We start from the raw sequence: 19457 nt of genomic DNA, 5'->3' as shown, positions 1-19457 counted from the left end.
TGTGGTCCTTGTTTGTCTTACCCTTAAAGTAAGCGAGGACTTGTGCATTTTTCATTTCTCATCCTTGCAAGTTTCCAAACTAACTCTTCAAATATAGGCAAGATATATATAGAATCAAATGATGTGACAAACAATTTAGATGTGGCATATCTCCATGAGAGACTCCATGTCTCTCTTTATCTCTCTCTATTGTAGCCTCTCTAAAAGAGCACGATATCCAAGTAGTGGATTCTACTCTACCTCCTCGTTGTGGGATCTCGTCCATAATCCTTGTTGATAATGGTGTACACCATCTAGAGAGGATTACAAAGGGTCAATGGGACAAACCCTAATGAGTGAGCTAGCATATATTTTGTTTCGATGTAGTATGCATTTAGTAATCTCTTGTGTGCTCCTCTCTCTCACTCTCTTTGAGCTATATAGCTTGAGATATGGCTCTCCAAATCTTGTGTGTTTTTTGAGTTCATTGTGTGAGTTTTTTGTCTTGAACCCTGGTAAGCGTCATACACCATGCGCTCTATCATATCACATCATTTGCAACATCATCTACAAGTCCATGCTACCTTGGCCAACCCATTATCTTCATCACTACCCACTATAACCCTACAAACTTATTACCAATCCCTCTCTATCACAGCACCTCTAATCTATCAAGCCATAACATCTAGGCCCTAAATCACCACATCATTAGGTGGTATTTGTGCCACATCGTAGAAAATACCCCTACAATATTATGACAAATGGTAGGCACAAATTTGATAATACAACAAAAGGTTAGCACGTGATGTCTTATCTACCACATCACCATATTATCCATAGGGACATGTAGCATTGCCAGATCATTCTACCATGTGGGTAGTCACCTCAGTAACCACATCATAACACCTACCACCTCACTATACCAAACACATCAACACACACATCAATAGCACACACCTCAATAGTTTGCCATGTGGGTAGCAATCTGACACATGGCACAGTACCACATCAAAAGCATAGTGTGCTACACAAGTACACATGTATTGTTGCATATGCACACACTGCTTACTAGGCAAACCCCTCCACTAGCACACCCCTCCATTCGCATACACTTGCATGTACATGCAAAGGCCACATCATCATTTTCAACTTTACGTTAGTGCTAAGTGTATGCTTGGACTAGAGTTGCATTATTAATTTCTACAATCTTTAATTTGATAGGGACCAAGTTTTTCACATATGAGTGAAGTACATGAGTAATAATCCAATTGAAGATAAAAGATTTTGCAAAATGGAAACTTTAGTTGTGCTTGTAGTAGCTCTCCCATGCATCCCGCTCCCACATCTGCTTTTCCTCTACCATCATCTCCACTTCATCTCTTTCACCTGCTGCCCCTTCACTTCTTTCTCCATCACCAATCTACCGTGAATCCTCCCCCTTCCTCTTTCATCTCCACCTCCACCTCAACCCATCACCACCAATTCCTCCCCCTCCCCTATTTCCTCCACCATCCCATCACCAATTCTCCTCCTTCTTCCTCTACTACCTCCTATCCTCCTCTCCCTCTCCTCCATCATCATGCCACCACCACTCCCACATCCTTCGTCTAAGATCACACCACTCATACTATCTTCCTCCATGATCACACTGGTCCCCACGTCTTCTCTCTGATCACCATCCCACCACCACTCCTGCTCCTTGTTCCTATTCCATCTACACCTCCACCTTCCCCATTTTTCCTTCCCCCCCCTCCCCTTTTCCCCTCATTTTCCTCTCTTTCTTCCTTTCACCCTCTCTCTCTTTCCCCTTTCTCCCTCTCTCTTTTATTTCTCCTTCTCCCCCCCCAACCCCCCACCTCTCTCTCTCTCTCTCTCTCTCTCTCTCTCTCTCTCTCTCTCTCTCTCTCTCTCTCTCTCTCTCTCTCTCAATATCTGTCTTCCCCCTCACCCTCTCTTTTCTCTCTCCTTTAGTTGCTCTTCTCTCTCTCCCCACACATATTCTCTCTCTGTTCCCCTAACTCTCTCTCTTTTGTGTGTCCTCCCCTAGTTCTCTCTTCCCCCTCTTCTTCTGTCTTCCCCGTCACTCCCTCTTTTTCTCTCTTTCCTCCCCTCTATCTCATCCCCCAACCCCCTTCCCATGCTACCCCATCCCATCCTCCTCCCATTGCCTGATGCTTACTAATCCTCTCACCCTCCACACATGGTCAATGGACTCCTAACTATCAAAGATGGAGATTTATTTAAAGGATGCTTTTATAGGCAATAATATAGAGGAAATTTTCCAAAAATTAGGCCACAAGAGCCAAGAGACTGCTAGAGGTTGTGAATAGTGAAATTGCAAGGTACATGACTATGTGCCACCACTTTTTGGTATAAAACCACTGTTGGGGTAACTGCAACATGCATGGCTAATACGGCATGACTTGTTGGTAGCAAACACTTTGTCACATTTATCAATGACTATAAATGAAAAGTATTTATCTACTTTATGAAAAATTATCAAATTCAAGAGTCCTAAGCAATGGCAAAAACATAATCTAATTATCAACCAATCAAATGTATTTTATCAATCCAATCAATGGGGGCACATAAGGTGCACATTCTTATGATGCATTTAAAAAATCATTCTTTGGATGTGGTTTTTGATGCGAAAGTAAAACAAGTCACTTGCCATCATGATTATGAAGTATTAAATGGAAGAGTAGATCAATAACTGGTCAAAGACAATGTTAGAGAGGTAGAATTGTAGACTATACATGATCCAAAAGACTGCTAAAGGTTGTGCATAGTGAAATTGCATGGTACATGACTAATATCTCACCACGTTTTGGTGACAAACCATTTGTTGGGGTAATTGCAAAGGTGATTAATAATACAGCATGATTTGTTGGTAATAAACACTTTGTCACATTTATTAATCACTAAGCATCTATATATTTTATGAAGCACAGATCATAACTACTTTGTCGATTTTCAAGAGTCCAAAACAGTGGGACATAATCTAGTTGTCAACCAATCAAATATCTTTCATCAATCCAATAATGGGGGAGAATAAGATGTATAGTCTTATAACTCATTTAAAAAATTATTATCGGTGGGATGTTGCACTTAAAAGCAAGGCGATTGCCATCATGATTATGAAGTATCAGATGGAAGAGTAAACCAATAATTGGTTAAGGACAATGTCAAAGATGTAGATTGCAAACATCCATAGAACGTGGAATATATGGAATGGGGGAGCATCCCTGAGGTAGCCTATAACTAGGGAATACATTTCTTAGTCAAAATGATTTGGAAGCCATATCATCTACACCAATGCCAAAATGGGCTAAAAGGTTAGTGGAGAAGAGAGATATTATGAAAAACATGAAGCCTAGAAGATAGTAAGCAATCTTCTATCCGTAGTACATTAAACCTTCTAGGGATGTAGGACAATCCAAATAATGGGTACATGCTATGGAAGTAGAATACAATGGCACTTGTCACCTTACATAAAGGTAGAAGTATATAATGTCATTTGTAGAAATGATGCCATTGAAGAAGTATATAATGTCATTTTTAGAGACGATGCTTGGAAATTCGTTGGACCACCCAAGGGAAGGATGCCAGAGGCTACAAATGGGTTTAAAATGTCAAGCATAAAGCGGATGCAAAATAGATAAGTGTAAAGATACTCTCTCTCCATATAGCATACTATGGTAGGAAATGCCTCATCAAGGCGTGCTAGTCTCAAAAAGAAAGGATAGCCTCTCCTCTCTGAGAAAATCATCCTCTTGCTTGAAGCAAACCTAGAAGATTTCCCATTAGAGTGTGTACAAGTTCTCTCTAAATATAAGCCACCCAAGGTATATGTTGAGTGAGCTTGGGCTCCATCGATAGCCTCTATACACCTAGATCTCCAAATTTGCCAAGGAGTGATGCCCACTACAATCTCCTAAAGTGTCCCACTAATATGTGTGTACGTCCTTAGAAAAGGGATGATAAGAATTTAATAAAAGTATACATTCAATGCCACATTGAGGGAGCCTAGGAGTCTTAACTCTCATTAAAAAGTTGAGGCCTCATTGGCTCCGACAGGGCTTTTCCTTTACTACATGGTGATGATGGTGGATTATCGTGGCCTTTCGGCACTGATTTGTTGTGCCTCCTCTACTGCATGGTGGATTTCTATCTACTCCGCTAGTAATTTATGGCTCCCTACTATTTGATGTGATTTTGTTTAGGTAGGTTGTTGTGGTATCATTTAATAATTTGTCCCACGCATCCGTGGTGCAAAGGTTTCCTCTAAGATCATCCTACCGCCTATTAATTTTGCAATCCAATAGGGTTATTGTACATGCGATGATCTAGTTGGGCAAGCACGAGAAGCGTTTGTGTTAGTTTGTTGCGTTGATTAGGGAAGGGAACACCTGCATATCCAACTTTCTTCATAGTGATTGTCATGGTCAATTCCCTTGATTGTTGGCCTTGGTTTGAGGTTCTAGGCTAGATCTTCATGTGGTCTATAAATATGCATGTTTGTGTGGAGTGCGGACTCCACAGCAATTGGATCTTGCCTTCCATTTGCATGCCTTTCTTCTTTTTGAATGCTAGAATCATGTCTGCTTCCCACAAGTCTATGGATACCCAAGACTCTAACTTCAAGAGGGGTGCAATCCAGGGACTCTTGATGTTATTTGCTTTCATGTTTCCTTCCTTTCATTTCTTCCTTTCATCTCTTCCTTTCTAATTGAAATTATGTTCTATTCAAACCTGGCACATACATGTGGGGAAGATGTTGCTAAGCATGCTGACAAAGCCACGTCAGGCATCCAAGGGTAATTCTGTGAATTTGTACTGAGGCTCCTCATTTACTAAACGTCACAAGAGACTCTAATAGCATTTTTTTTCAACACAAAAGTAGTGGTCAAAGGTCAAAATGTGTACTCCTTGATTTTGTGAGACTAGTGAATCTTTACATGTGCTACTTTTCTTCTCCACCCACTATCGATTGTAGAATTCCTACATTTGGTTTCTATTGAATATATGCTCATGTGATTATATATCTCTTTCCTATGATTGTGTAGAGAATGATGGATGTCCTGGTATGTCACCAATGGTGAAGAGATCATCAAAAGGAGAATTGTTGGAAATATCACCAACATGCAAGGGGCCTAGGAAATAACTAGGGAAGGCATTCGCACTTGCTGCTAAGGAAGCCTAAGCATCCTAGATACATAACAAAAACTAAAAGCTGTTCATGGAAGCTAACATGGCACAGCCTCTATGGGACGACATGACTATCTTCAAAAAAGAAAAGAAAAAGAGCATACACAACTTGGACAAAGGAGCACAAGGATGTGTTAATCTCAATAGTACAAGAGCATGTGAACATATCTGCTGTGAAAGAGATGGCCATAGCATATAATACACATTTTCCACTCAAGAGGTACACACTTCAATCAATAATGAAGAAAATGTATAGACGCCAAGAGAGGGCAATGCATAGGAGAAGCACATGCTGAGAGTATTGCATTATATGTTTTAGAACCTACATGCAATACACCGCACAAAGAAAGGACCCACCCTCATCCAATGAGCTTACAAAGAAGAACGAAGACAGTAGGAAAAGAAGAAGACAAGGAGTCTCCAAAATATCAATAGATAGCATATACTACGACAAATAAAAGACACCCCATCAATTTCTTGCATTAGTTGCAACACACTCAATTTCTGAAAAAATTGGAGCACCTATCCCCTAAAGTAACAAGGTTCTTACAACGTTCACAACAATTGATCTTGGACAAAAACAAGCCAGTGATAGGGGTCTATGTGACCAATGCTTCAAGATGGCTAATAACAACAAATTGCCCGTATTCTCCAAAATAAACATGCCACTATCAAGGGTGCAAACTAACAACAAGAAAATTGAATGACATTGAGGCTCGACTAGTTTTCGTTAGAATCCCTTTCGCACAAGTTCAAGAGCTCTCACATGATGGATAAGACCAACACTAGCAATGAGAGTGCTAAAAGAGTTGCTACAAGCATAAGTTTGTAGAGAGAACAAGGTCAGTTTGAATGAAGCATGGTTTCAACACATTATAGAGCTCCAATGGCAGCAGCAAGATGAGAATCTAGGGATGGACGACAATGTCAAGTTTGATAATGATGATGAGACATATATAGACACACTAGTGCATGGAGTGTACACCACACAACAAGTGGTGGACTATGAAGAGGAGCCCATCATTATCACTTCATCAAAAGGATTCCACCCCCTTAGTATATTCAAAGACAAGCACTCCAAGGAATTAGCATTCTCGAAGCTGTTCTTTGGGGAACGTAGAAAATACGACTTATTAGAACTCATCTCATACCAAGACATAGCACGATGGGAGATAAAAAACAAAGACATGCACTTCACGATGTCCATTAAAAACATATTCTTCAAAACAACGAAAGTCATGGTGTGGCAAAATCTATCCTCTAACTAGGTGAGGCTGCGAAAAGGACAATTACAAGGAAAAGTGATACAAGCAAAGGATGCCATGCTTAACATGAACATAGAGAAACTACTCAAATCCAACATCGGATTCAAATACTTCACATGCCTAAGAAATTTGCTTGATTACAAACACAAATTAAAAAAGAATTTATTTACGAAGGTTCAAGCACTCAGCGCACCAACGTTCTTCATTATGCTCTCTTCAGTAGAATTGCTATGGGAACCACTTTTGCAAGCCTTGAAGAAGCTTTAAAATGAAAACACACCCATTCAAAACAACATGTCACAATAAGAATTAATAAATCTAATAAGGTCATGACAACAGTACAATACTATGCGCACATGTTCGACGCATTGAATCGTTTCCTCAAAAAACAACATTCCATCCTAGGAATAGTACAAGCTTACTTCTTCGCAATCGAATTCCAAAATTGGGTAGCAACACTACCATGGACTCTATGGATTAAAGATGCACCCACTTTGGGCATATCATCAGATGCAAAAATAATAGAATTTGTTGACAAATACATCTCCTATGAACTCTCGAAGTTAGATTTACCGAAGAAGGAACTACAATCACACAAACACAAGAAAACATGCACAAAAAAAGGCAATAAATGTAGATTCGGATTCCCATATAATTATACATCCAATTCATGAAGACATATGCTACTCGACAAACAAGAAGAACATTAAACAAATTTCGAGCGCACTAAATGACCCCTCCATCAAAACAATGCAATTTGAAGCTTTCTTACAATATTTGGGGCTTAATGAAGGTCAATACATTGATGCAATTCCAACAACAGTATCACAACCAACAAGTTTCCTTAAAAGAGAACCAAGGGACATAGACACAAACAACTTCAACCCAGGCATGTCGAAAATGTGGGGTGCAAACACAGATATTCAGTATGTCCTACACCCTCATGGGGCTACAGCTTATTGTACATAATATATGACCAAAACAAACAAAGCTACAATAGATGCTATTAAGAATGCAATGACACAATGCATGCAAGAAAATGCCCCCGCAAATGAACGTGTAAGAAGAACATGTAACGCTATTCTTAACACGCAGCACATAAGCGTACAATAAGCTATATATATTTCCTTGTCACTAGCATTGACAAGCAGCACAAGAGAGTTCACATACATAAACACTAGTGCACCAGAAGAAGGTACATTACCACTCAAAAGATGATGGAGAGAAAATGCATCTTGACAGCGAGGACATATTCTTCGACGAAATGATCACAAAGTACAAAAGACGGAGTCACAGCATGCAAGACATGTGCCTCCCTAAATTTGTCCATGAGTACAATACCATGAGATCATAACGCAAAAAGAGAAGAAGACAAAGAATCATAAGATTCGACAATTAAACCAAAACAAAAGATCCAAAAAATTGCTACAGAGAAGTGCGCCTACTATATCTACCTTTCATTGAAAGAGAAGATGCAACACATGGCATGACATGTATGACCAACAGATGAGGTTGATTGAGGAGAACATGAGGCAGTTCAACAAGTTACTAATAAATGGACGCACAACAGAAGTGCCTCATAGTACAACTGCAAGTACAACTGCAATAGAGACATCAAGCAAATCCAATAATAATGAAGTAGAGAACTACGACATTGATCTGGACATCCAATCTATCTAACATAGAAACCAATTCTTAAATACACACTTCAACACATGCAGTTTAGTGGACAACTCCGAGTACTACCAGATGTTGCACACTTAAATGATGAGCAACGTCTAATAAGATTTGATGCTCAAGAAAAGACTAAATCCAAAACAGAGGTTCATGCTATTCCTTTTAGGGAATGCTGGGGTAGGGAAAACACAATTTTCTACTAGTAGTTCAATCCCTTCTAAGACACTACTCGCACAATAAAATAGATGACATGGATCTGCTAAAAGAACTATTACTAGCATACACAAGAGAAGTGGCTCGGCATATTAGAGGAACTACAATGCACTCTGCACTTTACTAGTTGACGTACTTACAATATTGTTGCTACAAAGAAACTACAACAACTAAGGTCATTATATGAGAACCTACAGTTACTCGTCCTTGATGAAGTTTCATTAATTGGACAAAACACATTCATAGCAGCAGATATGAGACTAAGAGAAATACAACACAACCACCCCATGAAACATTTGGATAATTGGACGTTATCTTTGTGGAATGCCAAGCAAGCCCAACAAAGGACAGCTGGGTATTCTTTGACAAGCCATTGACATTATCAATTATGTCATGCATATGGAGGCAAAATGTGTGGCATTGCAAACTGCAACAACCAATATGATAAGGCAACCACTTGCTCTTGGACGTACTCAATCAAATACGAGTAGGAATGCACACAGAGGAAGACATCCCAATACATTAACGATGAATTCAAAAGGAAGCCTTCATGCAAAGAACTCATCAGCCACCTATTCTACATTAACAACACAAAGGACTTGCGTAACAAGGAAGTCTTCAATCTACTTGCCACAAAACCACACATTATCACAGCGACAAATCAGAGACACAAGGCAGCCGCAAAAACATAAAAATCCCAATTGATCCAAGAGCAACTGGAGGATTGCACTACAAGCTCAAACTAAAGCCAAGAATGCTTGTGGAGATATGCTCTGGTAGCAAAGACATAACGAAATGATTAGTCAATGATATAGAAGGAATATTCCAAAATAAAGAAGTCATAAGAAACACGCATATTGTCTAGATTGAATTCAAGAAAGTCGAAATAGGAACAATGACAAGGTCGGCAAACTGTACCTCTTTAATAACAAGGCACCTAGAAATTGGACACCATCGAATAGAATAGATAGAGAATTCCAAATTGGAAAAAATTACATGAACATGTATGCCGAACACAATTCTCGATTCAACCGAGATCCGAAAGAACTATTCTTCGAGCACAAGGTCTTACAATGGACACATTAGCATTTGACCCAACAAAAATTACCGTGCACGGTCTCATATACACAACATTATCTAGAATAAGAGACACAAAAAAATTTTAAATCATAAACACATTGCAAAGCAGGCAAATCAAGGTTGATCATAGCATCCTACGAGAGATAGAAAGGCTTAAAACAACCGTAATATGGAAGCTCCACCAAATAGACTTCTCAAAATCAATTCATAACACAATCAATATCCAATCACTTAACGCAAGAGTGTTGCATTGTCATAAACAAGACATTGCATCAAATAAAAGCATCTTAACACTATAATGCTTTCAAGCAACACACATGACACACGAAAATCAATATACTATTCCAAAACTTAAACAAATAAACAATATACTATTCCAACACCCCCCCCCTTGCGTACCTATTGCATACCCTCCCTCTTGTCACCTAGGACAAACACAGAATCACTATTATAACTGCTACAAAAACAAATAAACATGATTGATAAAAATGCTATTACCTACATTATCGGTGGCTTCAACATTGAGAACAACAAAAGAACAAATAGCAAGTTTAAATTATAGCAATTCATGCCAACAACAATACACACGTCCTGCATAGTTGATTTGTATGGTTGGTTTTCTCTTAAGCATTAATAGAAGGTTCTTTTCTTTGGGGAAAGAAATTCATCAATGTCTATGATGGCAATGCCTAGAGGTCTTGAGTATTATGATTAGGACCTGCCAATAAATTTTGGGAATCATGAATGAGGATTCGAAAAGTTTTTATTTTATTATTTTTTTAGGATTCAAAAAATTAGAGACATTTCCAAACGTTGTTTTACTCAACTTTAATTGAGACACTTGATGATTATGCATATTTTATTCAACTCTTAAGCAAGAGGATTTGGTGAGTAAATGAATAAATGTCTACTCAATTGATACTTGGCTACTTAGTTGATACTTGGCTTATGCTTCTCAAGATACCCAAGAGGTTAATTGACGGATTCCATTGATTTTTAGATACTACTTTGCATGCCAAAGAATCAACGTTGAATATTATATCACCTTAATTTATGAGGACATAAATCATTTGACAGGGAGGGAGAGGGGGGGGAGGATGGGGTCTTTGTCCCATACTAACACTAATTAGACCTAACTATGTTGGATGATCTAAGATTAAGGTTTAGTGAACCTTAGACCTCAATAGGCGAAAACAAATCTGCCGGCACTGCACTTTCCCAGCGCTACGCGCTTACCCCGTACCTCCCTCCATTAGCAGGTTTTTTCGGTAAACCCTACCCCTTCTGGCATGGATGGAAAGCTGGCTCGTACCCATTAGTTCTGGTAGCTCCCATTACAAGTGTCATTTCTATATATCACACTTCTCTTTGCTGGCCTTTGCTCGCCATAGGGCCGCGCCTCAATTTTAGTGAAAATTTTGAAATTTTTATTGAAAAAATTAAAAACTTTTTTTAAAAGAAATTTCAAAATTTTTCACAAAAAATGAAGGCCCCCGAATAGACGGATAAAACTGAAACAGGACCCGTATATTGGTGGAGCCCTTATCCATACTAGTAGAAAATCGAATCTATTCTTCATGGTCCAGCGGCAATGGAAATGAATAAAAGACAGAAAGTGTTCCTAGGCCCTATATAAAACATAGATGAGAAATGCTTCGAAGATCAAGTCCTTACAATAGTCTAACCCAAAGTAGGCTATGTCAACACTAAGCTTTAGGGAAAAGTCTTGACTATGGGCTTTGATTGACCTCAGATTGAGATTGGGGCCAGCATGGATGAGGTTTACATCTCATAGAATTGTTCCAAGAAAGACAAGGCTAATAAAGGAAAGGCGACGATATCTAGGAAAAGCAAGGATTTATATTTGGGGCATGATTCCTACAGTTTGGATTCCTTACGCGTGTTTTCTATTCTCTATGGTTTGACTAGTCGGTAGATTCATACAAAGTGATTACCAAGGGGTACATACCTTACAAAGGGAGATTCTAAGTGTGTTGCCCTAGCACTACCAATAAAAGGCGGAGAGAAGGGGTTTGCTAGATTCAATCCCACTCTAGTGAAGTACCTAGTCTTGGATGATGTTGGGGAGAATTTTTGATACACACTGTGGTAGCACAAAGTGTAGTGGAGGAAATTACTTGTCTAGCCATGCATAGCCTTATAGAGTATAGCCAACACTAAAAGAAATCTCTTAGCATATGTGTCCACATCTAAGGTAGAAAATTAAACGTAGAAAAATGATTCTGGAGACGACTCTAAAGTCCATCATGCAAGCGAAAGTAAGTTACAAGGTAGGGAGTTGGGGGGAATAGGGAAGGCAAGTAGTGCCATACGTGGCCTTCCCTCTATCATTTTCCACCATATTGCATTAACCACATAGATGACTATCATGTGGATTAGCCGATGCCCTCTTTGTAGCACTACAAGACTAACTGTGGTTAAAGTGTATGCCTTTGACCTTCTCGTAAAGATTCACAAAGCAAAACCAGGAGATGCTAGATTGATGTGTGTGCGCGCATGCAAGCATGTGTGTGAGGTGATCATTCTATGCGCTAATTTCCACCAAAAACCATAAGATACATGGTGACTTGCGTAAATACTTTCCTGCACTACCTTAAATATTATTTGCTCTCCATCAATCATATGCAAATGATTTTGGATGATGCATGACTACAAAATCCACCCACTAGTACACTACAATCTTTCGCAAAGCACTCATATAACTTTATCCCACTGGAGTTTTTCATCCTACAATTCCTTTGATACAAAGTGAATTAATAAACATCATGCATGCACAAACGTGCATGCGTGTGCACATGTACACACATGGACACGTAAGTGCATGCACACATGCACACGCGTGTACGCAATACACTTTCTTTTGGGGGTAAATCGCAACACACACACACACACACACACAAACACAGACAAACAAAGTGCATCCCTCCCCACGCAAGATCCATCCACTCCCTCTCACTTCATGTTTCTCTCCATTGATGCTCCCTTGTAGTATGTAAATTGTATGATCGCAACACTTGGAATGCCAACTAATTCACCTCAATCCCAAAGAAAAGGGTGTATGCCACTATGGTATTTGATTATATAGAGGAACAATGCATGTGCATCCATTCATTCAAAAGCATCAACCCATCAAATGGGGGGGGGGGGGGGGGGGGGGGGGGGGTAACATATTCAGTAACAAAGTAAATGTCTAGTCAACCATGATTTAAAAACAATGTCAAACATGATAATCTACTTTACCTTCATTTATCCCTCAACTCTTTATGTATAAGGAACAATTTTTCCTTCAATTTTTTAAATATGTGTATGGCATATGACAACGAAAACCATGTTGAAGCCATATATCCTCGTTATGTTTTTCCCCGATTCTTTTTAAAAAACATTCATTTAAAGGAGAAGCCTAATATTAGTTCTATGAACAATATCTTATGCACATATGGACCAGCTCTCAACCATAACTTTGTCTTGCAGTCCAAAATATCGTGAAGTATACATCTTCCTAATTTGTTCAAATTATACATGTCTTTAGTAGCTGAAATATGTATCTTGAAGGCTAGAATGGATAGTGCATGTCTTACTATTTATCACGCAAAAGATGTACCACAGCAATATTATCAAGGCATGCGATTGAAATTTTTACAAAGAATGAAATAAAGAGCATAAATAGAACATAGGATTGCAACAAGGACTTGTTTGTAGTTGATGGCATTGTAAAACCATTTGTCGCACATTTCTTTCTTGAAAATAAACTAGAAAATGTCTTTATGCAAACTCTAGCAAGTTGCTCCCGTTATATGAGGAATGAGCCGTAGTTTTTTCAAAGGAGATGCAAATTGCAGCAAAAGCGAAGAGAATTAGTGAACTAAATTGCAGTCTCTTTTTCTCAGCTCAAATCTTTTAGACAGATTCATCTTGCCTTGCAAAACGTTTACAAATAGCTGACAATTACATAGGCTGGTCACTGAAAGATCTATACAGAAATGTACTGAGTCCATAATGGAGGGCATCTCCTCAAGCTTCAACATGATACTGTAGAATAATAGATGAGGTGAGGGGTAGTGGAAAACTGAATCCTGGATCATGTGACCTTAAACACTCCTGGAATTGTGATCGCTATTCCCACCTTCACTTAACTTTTTAAGTTGAAAGGATACACAAACCCACGTGCTACTGTGACTTAAAAACAGGTATGTGTCAAGTTGGTAGGAAATAAACACAATGCCTCTGATAATCGACATTCAGGTTCTAATATTTTTTATTTTTCCATAATAGGATTTCAAAAGAATTGGAATATTTGCATTTCAAAGAAATGAAGGGGGGGGAAACAGGGAATGCCAAAGCCCAGCACTAGAAATTCTAATTACAGAATAAATGGGCCCATACAGAATACACATTATAGGGACAAGCACACAAATGCTGCTAAGCCGTAACCAACTGTTTTGCTTCAAGGCCCTTCATTGCAGAAATCGCAGCCTTCACGTCTATATCAACAAGTCTGCCAGTGTCAGAGGATATGATGGTACATTTCTTCTCTCTTGCATCTGGAACAAACAATGATGCCTTTTCTGCTGAGGAGAAAAGAGCAACACTGCAAGCATAGAAACGAATCTTAGAATGTCAATTTTCTTGATTGCTACGTTCTGCTTTTGTCCATCTGAGAATACCCCCCACACGCACAATGTCCACGCCCACGCACCACACACCCACACACACACATCCGCTCATTCAACACAACCTTCCACCATCACATTCAAAAGCCTCTTCAGAATTCATAGCTCTCATTGTTCCCAATATGCCTCCCAACCCACTTCATATTTGATATACCCACCCTCTTTCCAAAAGGAAAAACAAAGCTTAGCAAGTGAATTTCCTAAACATGCTGACATCTGATACAAAGACTTGGCAGTACTTTTATCAAGGAACTTTTCCCAAAAAATGCCAAATTGGAAAACCAAGGCATCTCTACTGCGGCTCTATCTCTAAAAAATGTGTATTCCTACTAATCCCAACTTCTAAGTACTCTTGAGAATCATCCATGCATGGTGCATAACAAGGATTCTTTTTGGAACCCAAAATTGAACAGCAATCCCAAACTAGGAAATGGCGTAAAGCAAAGCAGAGCTTTTGATCTCAGTATCCCAGGTCAAGTTATCAAGAGTGGTTGGCATTTCACCGGACTTATCATTGGTATCAGAGCTAGCTTATTGAAGAAACCCTAGATTGAAACAGTTTTGGTTTGCCATTGACACAACGAGAGTACTATGCTAATGACTAAGGATGTTAGGGAAATTCGATGAAGCAGAGGTGTATCTCTCCCCTTAGATACTAAATCGGCAATAGCTATTGTTACTAAGCCGGAAATTCTACTAGGAAATGAATTGTAGGAAAATTAGGTGTGCATGCAGAGCTTTTCAACTGCATATGAGATGATAAAGTCGTATCAAAGGCAATACAGTGCACTAGATCCGAATTTGATGACACAGAGAATAACTTTTATTGACAGAAAATCTCTCGACTCAGAGAAGACCTTCCTGCTCACGCCTACGGGCCTTGTTGCAGGATTACTCAAGATAAAAAGACTCGACAATGATCCTAAAGAGACTCTTACGACCTAACACAGCTGCCTACAATCGACTCTCATCACACTGATATAGGCTCTCAGCCTGAACAAAGAGAGAAAATTCGTCCTGCATCCCAAACTTTGTAGAAGCTCCTGTAACCGCCATTGGATAAGCCACGCCATGCAGGAGCTTTGATTGGTCCACGCCCCATGCTATCACCCAATTAGTGGAATGCAGCTTGCCATCATCCCCATAGTAGCCACGTTCTAGTTTCCATAAGCATCGCTTTAGCCTTACAAAGTTACCAAACAAAAGACACCAGTATGATGACCTCCAAAGATCACACCAAGAATTACTTAGCCAACAATCCCCCCCATGAGCTGAGGTGGCACAGAAAACCCAAAACCGAAACACACAAGAAGAAGGTCACCACCCACACAGGGCACGGTATATCAATTTAGTTACCCACACAGGGTACAACCTATAAACATGATTGTTCCAGTAAAGCTAAAACGCCCAGTAGTCTTCTACTGGTTCCTCATCAACTACAATCAATCCTGCAAAGTCTTCACTTGGGGGTGTTTCTTCTGTTGGGATATCTCAAGGTGTATGCCTCAGGCACACCTTATGTTTCTATGTGTGAGTGCTAGAGGCACAGTTAGGTGCCCACAAGCACAGTTAGGTGGTGGAAAAGCCACATAGGATGATTGAGAGAATCTAGGAGCAGATTGAGGAGATGATTGTGGAGCTTTGAGGTCATCAGTGATGTCAGTGACCTTGTATGAGGTGCCTACTTAAGGACCTCTTTCTTCTTCATTCCATAAGCAAGTATTCTGATTTTGTGTCAACTCTACTCTTTCCTTTCAGTATTCCAACATGGTATCAGAGCCATTTGATCCCCCTTGAGCCCATTTTTGCCACATCATCATCTTCTTCTTCATCTTCTTCTTCTCCATTTTCCTCTTTCTTCCCAAAATCTTTGAGAGCTTGGTTCTCCATCTACAAACGACCATTGCCCAAACCCTCTGAGCTGGAAACTCCTCTAGTATGGGCAAACTTCCACCTGCAAGCAATTGAATAAAAAACGTCTGTGGTGGCTGCCATTCTCCAAATAGCGAATTTCTTCTGTTGCTCAATACTCCCTGCCTGCTCCGCCATTGCCTGAGCCCTCTTAGGAGTAGATGGGCGACCTCAAGACGAAGATTTTGAGCCATTTTTCAAGTCATTTGGTTCAGTAACGAGGGAGAAATCGTCAAAACTCAGTTTCAGCCTGTAGCAACTCGCCCGGGCAAAAGTGCGCACCATTTCGTCCAACCTCTGTGCTGGACCTTCTCTGGTATATGAGCTTTCTTTTGCTTCAGAAAGCCCTCTTTTCTTTGCTTTGAAGAGTGAGCTACAAGCCCTCCAAGTTCAGCTTTTCATTTTTGACAGTTTTGGACAAGTTTTGAAGATGATGCTACATAAAATGCTACTCTAGCATTTCTGGTCATTTGAAGTTTTCAATAACTTCACTATAAGTGTTGCTTCAGTTTTGTTTTGACTTGCTAGACCTGGTTGTGATTGGAAAGAGTTTATTTCATCCACTCTTATGAAGCATGCAAAAGTAGCATCATTGTTTGAAAACTAGTCACTACTATTTGCTACATCAAGTGCCTATACTTTGGAAGTATTTCAGTTCTTTTTCACTTGTAAGAGAGAAGACACTACCCAATACTTGGGTTAGAGCCTCTCATGGCTTGCTTATGCCAAATATGTGAAAAGCCAAAACATAAAGCAATGTCTTGTTATGCTACAAAGGATGAAAATGCCAACCTGACTTCCTTATTGAAGATTGCCAAAACAATGGTTGCCAAAAAGGAAGCAACTACAGAGATCTACCCTCTCATGGCACTTTTATTTGACTCCAAGTACAAGAAAAAGATGAAGGTCAGACACCTAAGATATGCTTCTCTACACAACTATGGAGATGACAAGATAATTGTTCTCTTGAAGGATATGACTTTCAAATCCACTTGTTCTATCATAGTACCATCTTATAAGGCACTAGACACTGCCCATGTGGTAAGACCTTGCCTTGACATGGATATTTTGCCTCCACAAGATGAGGCATCCCATGAAGATTATGCATTTTAAATCATCTCTATGTATGCTCCAGATCTCTCTTTTTATGTCAAGGTACTCAGCCTGGATAGTCCTCCAAAATGAATGAAAATAAACTATTGTGTTGTGTGTGTTTTGTAAACACCTCTGGTCACCTTATGATGTAGGCCATGTGTATGTTTTGTTCCATGGTACCTCTTGCAGACATTGTGTGCATGTACATGCAAGGGAGATAACCATTGGAAGGTCTGTTTGTATCCCTTTTTGTTTACCTTACACCCAAGGGAACCCTTGCTAGCATGAGAACCTAGCCATAGATTTATCCTTGACCACCATGAGATGGCATGAGAAACTATGAGACTAGATGTATCCTTGACATAGCCTGAGGCATTTCCTTGAGGGGGGGTTTGTTGGGATATCTCAAGGTGTATGCCTCAGGCACACCTTATGTTTCTATGTGTGAGTGCTAGAGGCACAGTTAGGTGCCCACAAGCACAGTTAGGTGGTGGAAAAGCCACATAGGATGATTGAGAGAATCTAGGAGCAGATTGAGGAGATGATTGTGGAGCTTTGAGGTCATCAGTGATGTCAGTGACCTTGTATGAGGTGCCTACTTAAGGACCTCTTTCTTCTTCATTCCATAAGCAAGTATTCTGATTTTGTGTCAACTCTACTCTTTCCTTTCAGTATTCCAACATCTTCGTCTGCCAACACTTTTTCCTTCCCAGTCTTCTGCTTGTAGGCTTTCTTGTAGCAGTGATGGTCGTCATATCCTTCTTTCCCACAATATGAACATTTCAAGACCTCCTTGCCTCTACTGCCAACCTTGCAGCCTCCAGATTTCTTATCTTTGCTGCTGACAGCATAAGCTGGCTCTCCCACAGATCCTTGAGCAAAAATGCGCTGTTCCTCGCTCAGAAGAAGTGACACTAAATCATGGCGGAGAAGGGAGCGCAGAAGGGAGCATGGAAGGGAGCGAGGACGTGGAGAACTTAGATTAGTCGTAGAAGTAAGCTGACCCATAGAATTTGAACTAAATTTGGATACCTCTCAGGGATTGCCTTTAAAATAATTGTTTTTGTGTCATCATCATCTACTTTAGAGCCTAACACATTTAATTGTTTTAACAAACCCTGAAAGCGATTCAAACATGTACCTAGACTCTCACCTTCGCCCATATGAAAGCTGAATAGGTCTTGCTTAAGAAAAGATTAAAAGTGTCTCATTTTTGTGCCAAACAAAGTCTCTATAGGCGCCCAATTGTCCGAAGCGTTCTTCAACACATCTAGATGATCCGAGCCCAACGCTTTAACCAAGATTCTGACAGCTTTCTCATTCCTTTGCTTCCAAAGGGCAACTTTTTCTGGCTCATTATCCTTTGGATATGTGGTCCTCCGGACTCCACAAAGTCGTAGCTCTTTGATTTACCCCTAGCCACAAGTCATCCCCGTATTTTGCCACATATGTGGGTTCGGTCCTCCAAGGCCTCTATGGAGAGCTCAATTCAACAAGTCGCACGTACAGTTACGAGGGGGTTCGCGTCTATACGTAGAGTGTGGATGGGGGCCCCACGCCACCCTATTTGTTCTATGATCCATGGATTTACTGGAATTACCAACTCTGAAGAATCAGCTCTCCTACTGAGAAGACCACTTGAACAAGAGGTTCCTCTTCGTCATCCCATGAATAGGAGAGTGGAGGATCTCGCCGATAAAGATCTGGATTGATTCGCCTCTCGATCCGTCATGAGTCCTTGAGATGTTGGTAGAATTACAATTCTCATGCCGCCTAATACTTTCGGAATTCCTCCATGGTCAAGAAAGAGATTCAAGAATCGAATCGTTTTCTTTCCAACTCATACTCAAAGATTCATACCCAATTCTATTGAATATGAGTTGGGGTATTAAGATCCCCCCCCCCCTCCGCCTGCTAAAATATTTTTCCATCCACGATGAGTAACGTACCCTGGTTAACCACAATTGTTGGCTTTTTATCAATGCCGACGGTGATACGCCATAAACCCTTCTGCATGAGATGAAGGCGCGTTGACAGTTGCCATGCTGCGAAGTTTCTGCAATCAAACCTCAGCAAGGAACTTTTGGTCTTCTCCTTTTTCCACGACTCCATTACAGCGACATTGTAAAACATTCATACTTCTTTACTGACGAAAAAACTCTCAAACAAGCATAACAAATACAGCCAGATTCTCACTACGCTGCTCTAATACCAATTGTATGAAAATTAGGTATGCATGCAGAGCGTTTCAACTACATATGAAATGATAAAGTCGTATGAAAGGCAATACAGTGCACTAGATCCGAATTTGATGACACAGAAAAACTTTTATTGACAG

At 40.0% G+C, this 19457-nt stretch overlaps 1 protein-coding gene across 1 annotated transcript in view; it reads right to left on the bottom strand.

Moving 5' to 3' along the window:
• Positions 1 to 13274: 13274 nt before the first annotated feature.
• The window catches only part of PNSB1 (NDH-dependent cyclic electron flow 1), a 53444-nt gene continuing 47261 nt past the window's right edge, over positions 13275 to 19457 (bottom strand). The window contains exon 6 of the mRNA XM_087396561.1: positions 13275 to 14031. Coding sequence (XP_087252687.1) covers positions 13863 to 14031 — 169 coding nt within the window. The 3' untranslated portion in view covers positions 13275 to 13862. The remainder of the gene's footprint in view (positions 14032 to 19457) is intronic.

Source organism: Dipteris shenzhenensis, chromosome 25 (assembly GCF_047967505.1).
Source record: "Dipteris shenzhenensis isolate YYH24624 ecotype China chromosome 25, Dip_SZ_1.0, whole genome shotgun sequence".
Taxonomy (NCBI): Eukaryota; Viridiplantae; Streptophyta; class Polypodiopsida; order Gleicheniales; family Dipteridaceae; genus Dipteris; species Dipteris shenzhenensis.
This window is presented reverse-complemented; position numbering and strand designations above follow the sequence as displayed.